This window comes from Carcharhinus amblyrhynchos, chromosome 1, assembly GCF_965287045.1.
Source record: "Carcharhinus amblyrhynchos chromosome 1, sCarAmb.v2.hapA, whole genome shotgun sequence".
In the NCBI taxonomy this organism is placed as follows: Eukaryota; Metazoa; Chordata; class Chondrichthyes; order Carcharhiniformes; family Carcharhinidae; genus Carcharhinus; species Carcharhinus amblyrhynchos.
In genome coordinates this window covers 114,429,810-114,447,766 of record NC_137324.1, presented here as the reverse complement: position 1 = coordinate 114,447,766, position 17,957 = coordinate 114,429,810, and the positions used below count along the sequence as shown (strand labels likewise).

At 39.4% G+C, this 17,957-nt stretch overlaps 1 protein-coding gene across 1 annotated transcript in view; it reads right to left on the bottom strand.

Moving 5' to 3' along the window:
* The window catches only part of cnot6l (CCR4-NOT transcription complex, subunit 6-like), a 92,025-nt gene that overhangs the window by 30,268 nt on the left and 43,800 nt on the right, over nt 1-17,957 (bottom strand). Inside the window, exons 5-7 of the mRNA XM_080191318.1 lie at nt 16,407-16,496; nt 15,516-15,584; nt 8,544-8,701 (exon numbers count right to left, since the gene is read on the bottom strand). Of these exons, the coding sequence (XP_080047444.1) occupies nt 8,544-8,701; nt 15,516-15,584; nt 16,407-16,496 (317 nt within the window). The remainder of the gene's footprint in view (nt 1-8,543; nt 8,702-15,515; nt 15,585-16,406; nt 16,497-17,957) is intronic.

Genomic DNA, 17,957 nt, shown 5'->3' with positions numbered 1-17,957 from the left:
TGCAGTGTATCTTGTAGATAGTACACACTGCTGCTACTGAGCATCAGTGGTGGAAGGATTGAATATTTGTAGATTTGGTGCCAAATAAACAAGCTAGTTTGTCCTGGATGGTGTCAAGCTTCTTGAGTGTTGTTGGAGCTGCACCCATCCAGGCAAGTGGGGAATATTCCAGCACACTCCTGACTTGTGCCTTGTAGATGGTGGATAGGATCTGGGGAATCAGGAGGAGAGTAACTTACCGCTGGATTCCTAGTCTCTGACCTGTTCTTGTAACCATTGTGTCTATATGGCGAGTCCAGTTGAGTTTCTAGTCAATGGTAACCCCAAGGATGTTGACAGTGGGGGATTCAGTGATGGTAACACCATTGAATGTTAAGGGGCAGTGGTTAGAGTGGTCATTGCCTGGCATTTGTGTAATGTGAATATTACTTGCCACTTGTCAGCCCAAGCCTGGATACTGTCCAGAACTTCTTGTATTTGAAGATGGACTGCTTCAGTAACTCAGTCGTCATTAATGGTGCTGAACATTGTACAATCAGCAAACATCCCCACTTCTGACCTTATGATGGAAGAAAGGTCAATGATGAAGCAGCTGAAGATAGTTGGGCCTAGGATACTATCCTGTGGGATTCCTACAGAGATGTCTTGGGGCTGAGATGACTGACCCTCCACAACCACAACCATCTTTCTATGTACCAGATATGTCTCCAACCAGCAGAGAGTTTACCTCCTGGTACCCAATGATTCCAGTTTCACTAGGGATCCTGACGCCACACTCAGTCACATGCAGCCTTGAAGTCAAGGGCTGTCACTCTCGCCTCATCTCTGGAATTCAGCTCTTATGTCCATGTTTGAACCAAGGCTGTAATGAAGTCAGCAGCTGAGTGACCCTGGCAGAACCCAAACTAGTCATCACTGAGCAGGTACTGCTTGATACTTACTCTTACCGATACTGTCATGGACAAATGCATCTGCAGCTGGCAGATTGGTAAGGATGAAGTCAAGTATGTTATTTCCTCTTGTTGGTTCCTTCACCATCTACTACAGACCAGTCAAGCAGTTATGCCTTTAGGACCCAACCAGCTCGATCAGTAGTGCTGCTGCCGCCGAACCACTCTTGGTGGTGGACATTGAAATCCCCCACCCAGAGTTCATTTCACATTCTTGCCACCCTCAGTGCTTCCTCCAAGTCTTGTTCAACGTGCAGGAATACTGATTCATCAGCCCAACAAGAACAGCATGTGGTAACCAGTAAGAAGTTTCCTTGCCCATGTTTAATCTGAAGCCGTGAAACTTTATGGGGTCTGGAGTCGATATTAAGGGCACCCAAGGGAACTCCCACCTAACTGTACACCACTCTGCTGCCACCTCTTCTGGGTCTGTCCTGCCAGTGGGACAGGACTTAAAGATGATATGGTGGTGTCTGGTGTGTTATCTGTAAGATATAATTCTGTGAAAATGACAACGTCAGGCTGTTGCTTGACTAGTCTGCGAGACAGCTCTCCCAATTTTGACACTAATCCCCAGACGTTACTAAGGAGAACTTCCTACGGTTGGCAGTGCTGTTTGTTTTGCCATTGTCTCTTCTGGTGCCAGGGTCAATGCCAGGTGGTCCATCTGGTTTCATGTCTTTGTTGAGACTTGGTAGCAATTGATACAACTGAGTGGCTTGCTAGGCCATTTCAGGGGGCAGTTGTGAGTCAACCACATTGCTGTGACTCTGGAATCACATGTAGGCCAGACCAGGTAAGGAAGGCAAATTTCCTTCCCGAAAGGACATTAGTGAACCAGATGGGTTTTTCCAACAATGAATTCATAGTCATCAGTAGACTCTTAATTCCACACTTTTTTTTATTGAATTCAAATTCCACCATCTGCCATGGTGAGATTCGAACCCAAGTCCCCAGAGCATTATCTGGGTTTCTTTTCTGGATTAACAGTTGAGTGATAATACCACTAGCCATCACCTCCCCATTATGTATATTTACTACTTTGCCAAAATGAACTTCAAAAAAGACTCATTCAGGGCAGATTTCTACTTAGTTATAAAAGTTACAGCGCTAGCTTCTTGTCAGTGGCAGAAACACCCTCGACACAGATTCAGAAACCCTCTTTTCTGATTTTGTGAATATCCATGCAAACAAGCAAGTATGGTGGTGGATGGATGCTTTGCAGACTGGGAGATGGTTTGCAGCAGTGTTTCCCAAGTTTTGGGTTCATTATTCTTTAGTTATTTATATAAATAACTAGATTCAGGTGTAGAGAGCAGTACTATAAATTATATAGATGATGTAAAATTTGGCAAGGTAATGGATAATGATAGGTTTCAGGATTATAGGCAGAATGGTGAAATGGGTTAGAGACATGGCAGATGAAATTAAATGTGGAGAAGTGAAATTTACATATAAAATATATCAGGGAATAAAGGCCCATTGTGATATCAAATCTCAAACATTAATTCTGGATGTTGCTGGTATGTTACATCCGTCAGTCCTTTTGTTTGACGGCAGGAAACTAATACCTGGCAGTCTTTTCTACTTTGCCTTTCCATTACATTTTAAGCTTCTGTCAGCAGTAACTACACTGAAAAGCACAAAGTCGTCCCAGAAAAAGCAAATAGTCTGATGGCAAATTCCTTTGCAATCCAAGTTGGCAAAGAAGGTCAATTTCTTAAAAGTGAGAGGGCAAATATTAGGGATGTGGAGTGAGGGAAATGAATACTATAGTTACCCAGAAGTTCTAACTTTACCTGGGTAACTTTTCTTGCAAGTTAGAGCCATCAGAAGCCTGCAATTTAAAATCGAATAGTTCTCAGTGCAAGGCAATCGTCCACTAGAAGTTTGAACTTCTTATGTAAATGTTGTGCAACCTTTTATGTGGGGACTTCCAGGGGAATCCCAGTGCAATTTTGGGTATTCCCTTTGTGCAATGCACCAAAGAAGAGGTCATGGATCAATTTGCAACAGAAGTTATTTGATTTATCTTGTTTCAGATTTAATTCCAGTCTAAAGTAACACAGCATACATTATATCTCATTTTAATTGTACTAAGATAGACACCCAACAGTTATACACTGCTATCTTTTTACAACTGCCAAGTTCTCAACTCAAGCAGATATAAGATTGCATATGAAATACATTGTTAATAACTTTTCAAAAAGTATTTTCTGTAACTTTTTAAAAACTATACTAAACCATTGTTACTTGAAATTTCAAAGCAACATTTCATGCTTTCAAACTGACTCATTGATTTGAGCAAAACACCTCTTTAAATCCCACAAGTGTTCCCAGGATCTCTTGGATGTTAACTTCTGACTTTTCAAATTTCAGAACAGCCCATTATACCTAAATTGAGCAAATCACACAGCACTGTTCAAATACAAATTAATTTTCTAGACTTTAATAATAAAACTTGCAACAATGTGTCAAAAGAAGTTATGACTATATACTGAGCGGATTTTTGAAAAAAAAAGGCTCAGCTACTAAAACCAACCATCAAAAAGTACATGTACTATGTCCTGGAGGAGCAAATGCCTGTACAGCCTCACTAGCAAGCTAGAGACCTGCTCCAATTTCCATTACTCCCAAGCATTAACCCCATTGCAAGCAAGCGATAATGAAAGGTGTTTGATATTGAATATTACCCATCATACTGCTATAATTGATGAAATTATAGATGGATAAAGCACAAAAGGCAGCCATTCAGCCCTTATACCTCTGCTACTCATTAATCCTACTCACGTACACTTTTCCCCAAAGCCCTGCAAATTAACCCCCTTCAAGTATTTGTTTTAATTTCTGTAGGAAGTTATTGAAGCTACTCCCTCAACGCTTTCGGGCAACGCATTTGCCTTAAATGAGTACTTACAATTTTTGAGATTGGTAATAGTCTAATTATTCCATCAAATACTTTTATGTTCTTGTATACTATCAAATCTCGTCTAATCTTCTCTGCTCCAGCAGAACAATCCCAACTTCTCCACATAACTGAAGTGTTTCATTCCTGGCACCATTTTTAATAAAATCACTCTGCCAAGGTCTGGACAAAACAGGCAGAGTACATCAGCTGGGGCCCAACCAGTATTTTACGAAAAGGTTTAGTGCAACTTGTTTGCTTTTGTACTCTTACATCTCTACTTATGAGAGCAAGGAAGGAGAAAACAAGGAAACAGCTAATTCACCTTGTCCAGCTACCTCCAAATGAATTGTGTACATAAAGCTCAAGGTGTTGTTGGACTGGTTTCAAAATTGCACTATTTTGTTTACATTTGTTTGCTTCACCCGTCCTGCCAGAATTAATCACCACATTATTCTATTAAATTTAATTTTCCTTGTGCCTGCTTATTTCACCATTTTATGTCCTCCTTCAGTTTGCGACTATCCTCCTCACTGTTTACTACTTTGAAGTACCATGTCAGCTGTAAATTTTGAAATTATGCTGTGCATAGCTATTAATCGTTGTCAAAAAGAGCAATAGCCCTATGACCTGTGAAATACCAATGCATAGATCCTTCTAATCAAATACTCACCTCCACCCTGCTTTTTGTTGCTTGACCATTACCTATTTAATCCCATTGGCTTCAATTTAGAATGTTAACTATTTTCTGAATCATCATTAGCCACACTACTCTCATAAACCCACTCTATTACTTCAAAAAGCACATGTTAAATCAATCATGATCTGCCCTTAATAAAAGTTTATCCATATTTTTCCCCTAGTGCCATTTATTTTATCCCAGATTGCATCAAAGTTTTCCTATCCCCGACATTGGATAACTGGCCTGTAATTGTTGGATTCAAACCAGTATTCCTATTTTGTACAGCAGTATTATATTTACAAATCTCAGGTCCTATTTTGATACAAGAGTGACGCAAGATTTGTGTCCAGAACCTCGGCAGCTTCACTCTAACTTCCCTCAGCAATCTAAGATGTGTCCAACATAAACTAGGTAATGTTTCTATTTTGGAGCACTGACAATCTTTTAAATACTTCCTTCCATCTTATGCTACCCCATTTTACTAGTACCTAATTTTACTGTGACATTAGCAACATCCTCTTACCTAGTGATGTCAAATGCAAAGTACTCATTTGGTTGCCTTAGTCATGCACTTCGCTTCTACGAGAGGATCTAATTTTCAATCCCTAAAGCCAGCCTCATCCTTTCGTTTAACTCTCCTTTTCCTGCATATAGGTTTACTCTTGAAAAAATATTTGAATTGGTTTTCAAATGCCGAACCTTTCAAAGAGACTTTGGGGGAGGAAAAAGCTGTTTTTCTATCCCTTGATACACATCTTTGGAATCAGGACTTGAGGAAAGGATAAAACTGATACACACATAACTCTCCTATGGTTATAGGTAGGCATTACTACAGACAATACTATATGTGACTTGATTGCGAAGAGGTGCGCAAATACCACCTTGCGCCCAACATCAATGCGGGAGGAGCCTGCTTTATTCCCCCCAATTTGATGACCATGAAATATTGCATGGAAATAATTTCCCCTCTCACCATATTTCAACAGCATTCTCAAGGTAAAAAGCTGATAATCCAGGCAGGGTAAGTTTTTGAAATTGGCTCTCATTACTCTATGCCACTAAACTTCTATTTTGTTGTTGGTACTATTTATTTTCCATACAAAATGCTGCCCTTACTACCTTCCAAGGGTGTTCACCTCCTTTATTCTGATGGCAGTCTGCATCCCATGTGGACATGAAGATAGAACTGGAAGAAATACATACCACTACAAATAGCTTTGAGATGAAACATTCAGAGGCTTTGTTTATCCTGGCCTGGGACTTCAATCAGGCCAAGCTCAAGAGCGTATTACCAAGTTACCACCAACATGACTCTTGTTCCACCAGAGGCCCAAACATCCTAAACTACTGCTACACAAATACCAAAACATGCCTACTGCTCTATCATCTGCCCAGTTTGGCAAATCAGACCACAAGGCTGTGCTCCTGCTCCTAGCTTACAAATAAAAACTGAAGTGGGAGAATCCATCAAAGAAAGTTGTGCAATGTTGATCTGAGGAACTGGATGATTTCCTACGGGACTGCTTGGAGCCAGTGGATTGGTCAGTATTTAAAAATTCTGTGACCAGCCTGAACGAGTACACCACTACAATAACTGACTTCATTAGTAAGCATGTCGAAGGCTGCATGCCAAAGAAGCAAATCCATGTGCCTCCCAGCCAGAAACCATAGATTAACAGGGATATCCACTACTTGCTAAAGTCTAGGTCTGAGGTGTTCACATCAGGCGATATAAGAAAGCCAGGCACAATTCTAAAGAGATCCATCAAAGATGCCAAAAGACTGTACTGGACCAAGCTAGAGCTTCAGGCTAGCCACACAGATTCCCACTGATTACGGCAAGGTCTCCAAGACATTATAGGCTACAAGATACGTAAAATCTCTGGCTCCAATGCACTCTTCCCTGATGAGCTCAATGCATTCTATGCCCGTTTTGAGCAAGAGGTCAGCGAGAGCATGCCCTCCACCCTGGGCAGACCTGTATTTGAGGTCACCAATGCAAACGTCGGAGCAGCTTTGTCGAAGGTCAACTCACGGAAAGTGACTGGCCTGGATGAGGTACCTAGACGAGTACTCAAATCCTGCGTGGAACAGCTGGCAGGGGTATTCACAGACATCTTCAATTCTCTTTGCAACAACCTGAGGTCCCCATCTGCTTCAAGACGATGACCATCATTCCGGTACAAAAGAAAAGCCAAGCAGCATGCCTTAATGAACATCGTCAAGTGGCTCTAACATCCATCATATGAAGTACTTCAGGAAGACTAGTCATGGCACAAATCAATTTCCAGCCTCCCGGACTGCCTGGATCCACTGTAGTTAGCGTACCGCCGCAACAGATCCACAGCAGATACCATCTCAATGGCCCTGCACTCAACCCTGGATAACAAAGACACCTATATCAGACTCCTATTTATTGACTACAGCTCAGCCTTCAAAACACCATTATTCCACGTAACTCATCTCCAAACTCAGTGGCTTGGACATAGGCTCCTGAACTTCCTAACCCACAGAACAAATCAGTAAGGTTAGGCAACAACACCTCCTCCAACATCAAGCTCAACACCAGTACCCCACAAGGCTGCGCTCTCAGCCCCCTCCTACACATCTTATATATCTATGACTGTGTGGTCAAATTCCCCTTCAACTTGATTTTCAAGTTTGCTGATGACACCACCTTAGTGTGTGGGATCTCGAACAATGACGAGTTAGGAGTACAAGACCACAGTAATTTCTGCCTCAATATCAACAAACAAAGGAGACTGTCATTGACTTCAGGAAGTGTAGAGGAGAACATGCCTCTGTCTACATAAATGGGGACGAAGTAGAAAGGGTTGAGAGCTTCAGGTTTTTTGGGTGTCCAGATCACCAACAACCTATCCTAGTCCCCCTCCACTCCATGCCAACACTATAGTTAAGAAAAGCCCACCAATGCTTCTACTTTCTCAGAAGACTAAGGAAACGTAGCACGTCAGCTACAACTCTCACCAATGTTTATAAATGCACCAAAAAAAAAAGCAGTATTCTTTCTGGTTGTGTCACAGCTTGGTATGGCTCCTGCTCTGCCCAAGACCACAAGGAACTACAAATAGTCGTGAATGTAGCCCAATCCATCATGCAAACTAGCTGCCATCTGTTGACTGTCTACATTTCCTGCTGCCTAGGTAAAGCAGCCTGCATAATTAAAGGACCTCACGTACCCCAGACATTTTCTCTTCTACCTTCTTCCGTCAGGAAAAAGGTACAAAACTCTACGGTCACATACCAATTGACTCAAGAACAGCTCCTTTCCTGCTGATGTCAGACTTTTGAATGGACCTACCTTGCATTAAGTTGGTCTTTCTCTACACCCCAGCTATGACTATAACACCACATTCTACATTCTCATTTCCTTCTCTACGAACTGTATGCTTTGTCTGTATAGCGCAGAAGAAACAATACTTTTCACTGTATGCTAATATGTGACAGTAATAAATCAAATCAAAACCTGAGAACTGCACTGGAAGATTAACAGTAAATCAGACTAATCCAAGTATCACACAGGTAGCCTTAACTGAACCAACAGATTTTTGTAATTATCGAGGAAGCTATTTGAGAAGCAGCGCAGCAAGACCAAGCTTTAGGAAAAAGCTTCCGACTAGGAAACTACAAAAAAAAATTCAAAATAATTGATACAGGGCTTCCAAATTTGTTGAATTGGAATGAGGTAAAAGATCTAAAATAAAAGATTTAATTAAACTGCACTTAGTTAAATAATTTAAAGCTTAAGAGTTCTTAATGTTGCCACTGTCGATCACAAATATGGCTTACAATTCTCTGAAACAAAACACGAATTAGTATTCAGACTAAACAGCTTTTGAAAAAAGTTTTGAAGGAGGGGATGAATGTTACATATTTTTCTCTTCTTTCCTTTGTCCCTCCCAAAATGCAGAGGGGATGAGGTGAGGAGTGAGGAAACTTGCACATACAGATGCATCAAGAGCTTTAGTTGGTTCTACTGCCTTACCTGAAGGCTTAGGATGTCTGCATCACAATTTACAATTTCTTCCATGATTCCCTTTTTCCTGTACTCCCAGTTCAAAGCCCAGGATGGACAGTAGCCGTACAGTTGCCTTGTGGCATACTTGTCACATAGAACATTATAACACATGATTGTGAACAATGCTGTAAAGAAAATCCACACATCATTAAAATGTGTAAATCATCAGCAGTTTAACCAATACTGGGAGCTTACTGATCATGATTCTATCAAATCAAACGAGAACTCTAAATAAGTAAAACATTCAATTGAAAAAGAGCAGACATATATATATATAAAAAAAAAATCAGGCGGACATCATAAATTTATGTAGTTCAAAAATGCATAACAGAATGTTCTGAATACCATTTGTTAAACATTAGGATGAAAATATATCCACAAACATGCTAATTAAATTGTAATTTGAGAGTCCCTTTAGTGAGATTTAAGATTAGCTGCGAGATCAAGAAACTGTATTTCCTTAAATTTTGACTACTGTACTTCTCAATGCAGAAGTCTGAGCATCAACCATAAGCATTTTTAAATGCAATGTGGTTTATACGTGGTCCCTAATTTCAGTAGAACCACTCATTTCTATTTCTCATTTGAAATAGCCATTTCGAACTTTGCAGTAAGTTTATTGATGCCTATACCTACCAGGTCACAGAGAGCTTGTATTATAGAGGTTTTTAAAAACACATTCTTTCAATTTTCTCTATTAAAAAGGGGTAGCATATCAAAAGTTACCTCACAAAATAAAAAGTTGTGTCGATTATAACGTATTAGAATAGATAGGGATAAATGGGTCATTTTCAGGTTGGCAAACTGCAACTAGTGGATTGCCACAGGAATCATGCTGGGACCTCAATTATTTACAATTTATATCATGTCTTGAAAGAAGGGACCAGGTGTAGCTTCGCTAAATTTGCTAATGACACACAGATAGGTAGGAAAGTCAAGATCTACGAAGAGATTTGGATAGGTTGAGTGGGCAAAAAATTGGCAGAGTATAATTTGGGAATATGTGAAACTTGTCCACTTCGGCAAGACGAGAAGAAAGACAGCCTATTAATTAAATGAAGTCTGCAGAACTGTACAAAACAGAGGGATCTGGATTTTCTGAGATATGAATCACCATAAAAGTTAGTATGAAGGTGATAGAAACCAATTAGGAAGGCAAATTGAATGCTGCTGTTTATTTAAAGGGGAAGAGTATAAAAGTAGAGAAATGCTGCTACAACCTTTCAGGGCCATAGTATTATGACATGCATTGTATGGTGTACAGTTTTATTCATCGCACTGAAGGAAGTCCTTCAGAGAACGCGCACTGGCATGAAAGGGTTACCTTCTGAAAAAGTTAAACCTATAGTTACTGAAGTTAAGAATGAGAGGCGATCTTCTTGAAATACAGAAGATCCCAAGGGGGCTTGACAAAGTGGATGCCAAGAAGATGTTTCCCCTGGTGTGACAGCCTAGAACACAGGGCTACTGTTTAATCATAAGACTCCTTATTTTTTAATGGAACGTGAGCCTCCAGGAAATATTCAACCTGAGTTCCGTTACTAGTGGTGTACCACAGGGGTCTGTTTTGGGGCCACTGCTGTGTGTCATTTATAAAAATTACCTAGATGAGGGTGTAGAAGGATGGGTTAGTAAATTTGTGGATGACACTAAAGTTGGAGGAGTTGTAGACAGTGAAGGTGGATGTTACAGTTTGCAGAGAGACATAAGTAAGCTGCAGAGCTGGGCTGAGAGGTGGCAAATTGTGTTTAATGTGGAAAAGTGTGAGGTGATTCACTTTGGAAAGAGTAACAGGATTACAGAATATAGGGCTAATGGAAGGACTCTTGGTAGTGTCAACAAGCAGAGAGATCTCAGTGTACATGTGCATGGATCCCTGAAAGTTGTCACCCAGGTTGACAAGATTGTTAAGAAGGTGTACGGTGTGTTCGCTTTTATTGGTAGAGGGATTGAATTTCAGAGCTGTGAGATAATGTTGCAACTGTACAAAACTCTGGTGCGGCCGCACTTGGAGTATTGCGTACAGTTCTGGTCGCCGCATTATAAGAAAGAGGTAGAAACATTGGAAAGGGATCTGAGGAGGTTTACCAGGATGTTGCCTGGTATGGTGGGAAGGTCTTATGAGCAAAGGCTGAGGGACTTGAGGTTGTTTTCGTTAGACAGAAGAAGGTTGAGAGGTGACCTAATTGAGGCATACAAGATGATCAGAGGATTAGATGGGTTGGACAGTGAGAGCCTTTTTCCTCGGATGGTGATGGCTAACACGAAGGGACAGAGCTTTAAGTTGAGGGGTGATAATTATAGGATGGATGTCAGAGGTAATTTCTTTACTCAGAGGGTAGTAAGAGCATGGGATGCCCTGCCTGCAGCAATTGTGGACTCGCCAACTTTAAGGGCGTTCAAATGGCCACTGGATAGGCATATGGATAATACTGGAATAGTTTAGGTTAGAGGGTCGTTAGGTTGGTTCTGCTGGTCGGCGCAACATCGAGGGCCGAAGAGCCTGTACTGCGCTGTAATGTTCTATGTTCTAACAAGACCAGCACATTTGTTACCCATCCCTAATTACTCTTGAACTGAATAGTTTGCTCGGCCATTTCAGATGGCAGTTAAGAGTCAAGCATATTTTGTGGGCCTGGTGTCACATGTAGGTCAGACAAGGCAAAAGACTGACAGAGTTTCTTTCCTAAAAGGACATCAATGAAGCAGGTAGTTCAATTGATTAAAGTTCCACATTCACACTGAATTTTCTTCCCCAGCAAGCAGTGTAGGATCAGACTGGATATATCCAAAGCTGAGTCAGACAGATTTTTGACAAACAAAAGAGTAAGGATTATGGAGGGTAGACAGGAAAGTGAATTTGAGGTCACAATCTGATCAGCAGTACAAATGGCGAAGCAGCTCGAGGGACCAAATGGCCTCCGAATGCTCTTAATTCTTGTAACACTCCCCTCTGATAGTCCATATGGGAAGTGCAGCTCCACATATGCCACAAATCCAATGATATTTTGGCCACCGGTGCAGTCATCTAAACACTCTAATCAAACTGAAGAGAGAGGGGAAGCACAGTCCATATGCAGAAACAAATGACCAAAACAGGGCTGTATATAATTTTTCATCTCTATATCTGAAATTCAGATCACCAATGCTGTCACAGTGGAGATTATCTAACTCAGCGCAGTCTTAGATTTCACCTGGGTCTGCTTGTATTGAAAACAGAAAAGGTTGAATAGAAATACAAGCTGGTCAAGATGTTTCTAAAGACAAAAAACTTTAATTCACCTTCACTACCTTTGGTTGACTACCAAAAAATTATGGAAAAAAAAACTTGTAATTATTTGCATCCTGCTAAAAGATTAAAGGGTGCAGAGAAAAGGCAGGTTCTGACTTAAGATAATGCTATGCTGATTAAATCCTGCTACTCCTAGATGTTCATGTAGTGACTTGTGTTGACTTTTTAACATGATGCGTATTTGTGGAACAAAATGAAAAAGGTACAGTGGCACAGTAATTAGCACTGCTGCTTCACAGCTCCAGGGTCCTGGGATTGATTCCCAGCTCGGGTCACTGTCTGTGTGGAGTTTGCAAGTTGTCCTCGTATCTGCATGAGTTTCCTCCAGGTGCTCCGGTTTCCTCCCACAGTCTGAAGATGTGCGGGTTAGGTTGATTGGCCATGCTAAGAAATTGCCCCTTAGTGTCCAGGGATGCATAGGTTAGAGGGATTAGTGGGTATAATATGTAGGGAGATGGGGGGTAGGGCCTGGGTGGGATTGTGTTTGGTGCAGGCTTGATGGGCCGAATGGCCTCTTTCTGTACTGTAGGGTTTCTACGTCAAGTTTCTAAGTTTCTAAAATAAGCTACGTTAGAAGCTTGTAATGTTAAGTATTTCTTGGAAAGAAATTGTAAATAAACATTTATTAAGTTGAAGCTTTCTTTCTCCCAAGGGATGTCATTATGAGATCCAAACTTACCTCATTGTCAATTGAGGGATGATAACTATAGGTCCCAGTTGCGTCAAGAAAAAAAAGGCCATTTAGGACACAGAAGACGAGAAAATTCTTCACACAAAAGGGTTCTAACTATTTGGCATTCTCCAACCCAGGTAGTTGTGGAAACTCGTATCACTGAACAAAAAGTTTGTGATAGAGATATTTTTCATCTCAAAAAAAAATCAAGGGCTATGAGGGAAAGCAGAATTGAAGTCCAAGATCAAATGTGGTCACATTAAACCATGGCTGTAGGGGTCTACTCCTGATTTTTTTTTTAATGCTCTGATGGCAAAATTGACACATGGCAGATGAAATTTAATGCACAGTTGCTTAAGAAAAATGAGGACAGTCAATTTAAATGAAAAAATAGTTTTGGTATGAACACAAGTCTTAGAAGGTAGCAAGACAAGTTGAGATGGCTGTTAGAAAGGCAGACTGTGATCCTTGGCTTCATAAATAGAAGCATAAATAGTACAAAAAGGGAAGGAAGTTATGTTAACCCTTCATATAAAATACTACTTAAGCCCCAACTGGCATATTGTGGCCAGTTCTGGGTACCATGCTTGAAGGATGTCAGGACTTTAGGGGATGTAGAAGTTTACTCAAGTGGTATAAAAGGCTTCAGTGATGTAAAGAGACTGAAGAGGCTGAGGTCATTCTCATTAGAGCAGAAATGGCAAAGAGAAGAGAATATTCACTAAAAAGCTGTTCCAACATCATAAAAGGTTTAGTAAGTAAACAAGGAGAAACCACTGCGATTTTAGATTTAAATACAAGTGGTAAAACAAAAACAAGTGATGCAGAGTTGCTATGATACAAACTGCACTGCTTGAAAAAGTGTGGTGGAAGCAGGGGTTCAATAATTACTTCAAAAAAAAAGGAATTGGAGAGATATTTAGAAAAAAAATTCAAGACGGGAGCAGCAAGGGTTTGGGGCTATTGGGGTAGAGCTTCACAAGAGCTGGAACAAACACAATGGCTGTTACTCTTTCCGAGACTTTCAGCAGCCGCAGTATTTTGGTTTTTGTATGGGCTGACTCTCCCTTTCGGTACTATATCATTCTTTGATTTTAAAGACAAATATCTTCTTTCTTCATAAAGTTTTTTTCCTTATACTTGTACACTGTATTAGGAATTCCTGAACATGCCCACAAAATATATTTGTCACATGATTTAGCATTATAATTACACCATCATGAAATGCAAGTGTGCTTGGTTAACCCATTGCAAGATGGTTCTTTGGGTAGGAGGAGAAACTGTGGAATAATTAGCTGAAGTCAATTACTGTAACCATTAAAATATTATTGATAGCAGCTACAAAAAGAGTTATCAGCAGAAGAGTGACATATAAACCAATATGGAGGACAGGAGAAAATGACATTGCATTTATACAAATATTATTTTTAAGTACATCTTACACTTTCACTTATCCCTTTTGGGGAATAATGAGACAAGTTGTAGGAGGATTCCCATGCAGATCATCATCCCTTGAACTGCATTATGAACACATCTCCCATTGGCAGCTAGTCGTGGCATTATACACTTGAATCCAAAGCTTCTGGTTCAGAGACCACTGTGCCACAAGACTTCCTTTACAAATACTATAATAAGCGCTAGAGAATAAGTTAGGTGATTGATCAAAATGGGGTTTTGGAGGAATAAAACAATGGCAACTGTAATGAGAATATTACAGTTCTCAAACATGACAATATTCATTGTCAGATTTATATTCCCATCCCCTGCGTTGTCTATCAAATTTGGTGTAGTTCATAAATGCCATCATTAAAATTTGCCATCATTAAGATTTCAGATGGTATATTCATACAACTTCACTGAAATAGTTACTCAATGAACTTATAGGTAGTTTTTAATGAATTTAAAAAGAGCTAGCTTTTCTTTCCCCACCGTAACTCCAGATGCTGACAGCCAAGCACCAGGAACAGTTATATAATGCGCACTTAGCATGCACTGTGGCTGCCAGCCAAAGTGCAATTTCTCTTGGTCTCAGATACTACTGCTTTCGCAACTAGAAATGAGCCCTTGAAAGTAACTAAAGTAACGAACATATACCTTGAATTTGTTTTGCCCCGACTTTCAATTTAGTTTTGACAACTGCAATAAAAACTGCTGTGAAAAAAAAAATCACAAGAACAAAACACATCACCACCCTCCAAGCTCAAAATCCAGTTCTTTTATAAAAATTCATTACTGCATATGGATTTCAATTCTATTCTCTCTCTCTCTGATAAATCCAGTTTACTCATCAGATCTCAAATTTATGAGAATCAATTAAATAGAAAGATCTTTGGAAAGGATTTGAGAATTAACTTGTTGCTTTGCTCCAAATCCAGCGAACTGTCACTCTTATGATATTTAGTTGCTAGTGACACAGATGCCAAGTCTTAAAACAGTACTGCAACTCAGCAGCTCATTGTCCAAACAATGGAATGAGCTGGAAGTGCTCCTTGGTGTTGAGAGATCAACATATGCAATCTTATTTTGCAGTAAACAAATGTGATCTCAGTTATTCTTTGTAACACTTATCAATTCACCAAAATAATCTTCGGAATAACAAGTTTACACATTGTCCCAACTGAATCTCTGCTCAGTGCTGGATAAATGCTATGCAGAATATACTTCTGGTGCACTCATCAGATGAGCCTTGATCAAAATACATCAATGTTTGCCATTGCATTGCATTTCATTTCATTATAATTCTGTTAACTGCTGACAGCAAAATGTTATTGATTAATCTGATGGAAACTTGAGTGATGAAACAAAGTTATTCATAATACAAGTTAGTTTACACAATTAGTAATAATTTAAAATGTACAACAAACTTCCTTCCTATTGTTTGTGCAGCAAAAAAAAAATCAGGGGAAGTTTAGAAGCTGCAGATCCATTTCAGATCTATACCCATATTTAGTGACATCAGTACATACATATTTACCTGTTGGCAACACTTGGTCTCTTTCTTTCAAAGTGATCCATGGCCTCTGAGGAAGCTGTTCTGGATGAACTTTAAGAGGAAAACAAAATACTTTAAAATGCAAGATTCCCACTTTTCGATCCAATCCTTGGTCTTATTTATGGTTGAAATGAGAATTGCCAATTTGCAGTACCATTTCTGAAGTAATCACTGAAAGCTTTGGAAAAAAACTTGCTTAAAAACTGGACTTACTCTTATGTCCCACAAAAGAAATATTTATACTATTGCAATATAATTTCAAATCCCACCAAGGCAGCTTAGGAATTCAGATTCAATTCAGCAAGTAAAACTCTGGAATTTAAAAACTAGAATCAAGAATGCAAAAGATGAAATTTCTGATTATCCTAAAAAGCCATCTGGCTCATGTCATATCCTTCAGGGGAGAAAACTTGCTAGTCTGGCCTGCATGCATCTCTAGACCAAAAGCAAAGTGGTTTACAGCAACTACTGTCTGAAAATGACCAAGCAGCTCACCACCATCTTGCAAAGGACAAAGGACAATTAAGGACAGGGAATAAACGCTGGCCTTCTCCGTGACACCCACATTTTTTAAAAAAAGTTCTGCTAAAAGGAGAAAATGGTGAGGCCAGGAGGTGGGAGAGGAGAAGGAATGCAAGACATAATTTGTCTCAGTTAAACTGCAAATACACAAATCACACATACAAAAATAAATCAAAACACAATAAACTGGAACAGTGAAACACAACATTTCCCTTCTCATGAGTATGTATGTTTCAGCTTTAGAATGTGGACAAACATTTTCAACTATCATTTACATTAACCTTTGTTTTAGAAATAAGTAAACGTTAAAAATACTGCTACAGGCACAAATTGAAGGAGCTTACAAAATACCTGCTAAGTTATCAAGCATGTAGTTCAGTAGCTTTCTTGTTCCATCTGGTTCTTGATAGAGGTTCAAAATATCCTGTGACAAAGGATTGCCTGTCCCCAAAAAAGTATTAATAACCCATTAAAATTATGTATTTTGGTAATACATAAGGTGACTTACTGCCACAAAGTCAAAGAATATCTTGACATTTCACTACATTTTCCCAGTCTCAGCTCAATCACTAAGGTAAGAAATGGCTGAGAAAATATTCTCCATGAAACTAGGAACAGGAACAAAATTAGAGTCATTGGTAAATCAATCACTTTCACACAACGAGCAGATAATTATGGAGGTGCATTGGTAGATTTTAATATAAACCTTTCACCTGCCACACTAGCAGAATTGGTGCATACCATGAACGACACCAAGTAAAGCAATAAAAGACAAAAAAAATTTTTGTAATGACATATGCCAATGTACTGATTGAAAGTGTATTTCCTTTACTTGCATTCAGATCTAAAATTGTCATTCAAAATTTATGCAATACATTTCTGAAGTAAATTTAGGTTACTGCTTTCAGAATTCATGAACCCCAAAAGACCTAGCGAACACCAGCCATTCAAGAGTAGATGATGTTTGCATTGCAAAATGTCAGGAATTCAATTTGTATTTCCGTCTTTGTGTTGAAGTATTGACTTTGATTTCTGTTGTTGTACTCAAACTTCATAACTGTTGTGATTATTCTACTCCTGGGAGAATCTAAAACATAGTTTCCAAGTGCCCCCCTTTAAAAGATGAGGACTTTTTTCCCTCTCATAGGGTCATTAATCTTTGGAATTCTCCACCACAGAGAGCAGAGGAGGCTGGATCATTGAAAATATTCACAGTGGAATTGGACAGATTTCTGGAACACACTGGAGTCGAGAGTTCCAAGGGACAGGCAGGAAAGTGGTGTTGAAGCCTTGATCAGATCAGCCCCGATCTTGTTAAGTGATGACTCATGGGGTCAAAAGGCCTTCTCCGATTTCTTATGTTTATATATACACATATATAAAAGATATATCTTTTATATGTTAGGGCTTTGGATCCTTCAGTGTGTCAGTATTTGTAGGGGTGTTCCCCCAAAATCATTTGAAAAACAGTTCTTTGGACGAGTCAGGTTTGAGAAATAAGTTTTTAAACTTAACCTTCTATCAATAATTTAAATTGAAGTGTGGTGAGGGGTGGGAAATTTCATCTGTACTCCAATGTAATCAATTACAACAGCAGGAAAATGCTACTACTTCATATCTGGTTTTCATAAGCATTGCATAGCAAAGCACAATTCAGGATCTACAAAAAAAAAATGTAAAGTCACACCATATTGGACAAAAGCCCCAAAGTAAATAATCATGTCTGTTATTCAATCAGATCTGCTCCCTTCCTTTCAAAGCTGAAATCATGGAACAGGGTAAACAAAAAGATATTAAGCATGCAAAGCTACAAAAATTGGTCATAAAGTGTTGTTCTGAAAATAGAGGTGGGGAAGGAAAAAAGGGGCTCACCCAAAACCATCAGTAAACTTCTACAAGCTA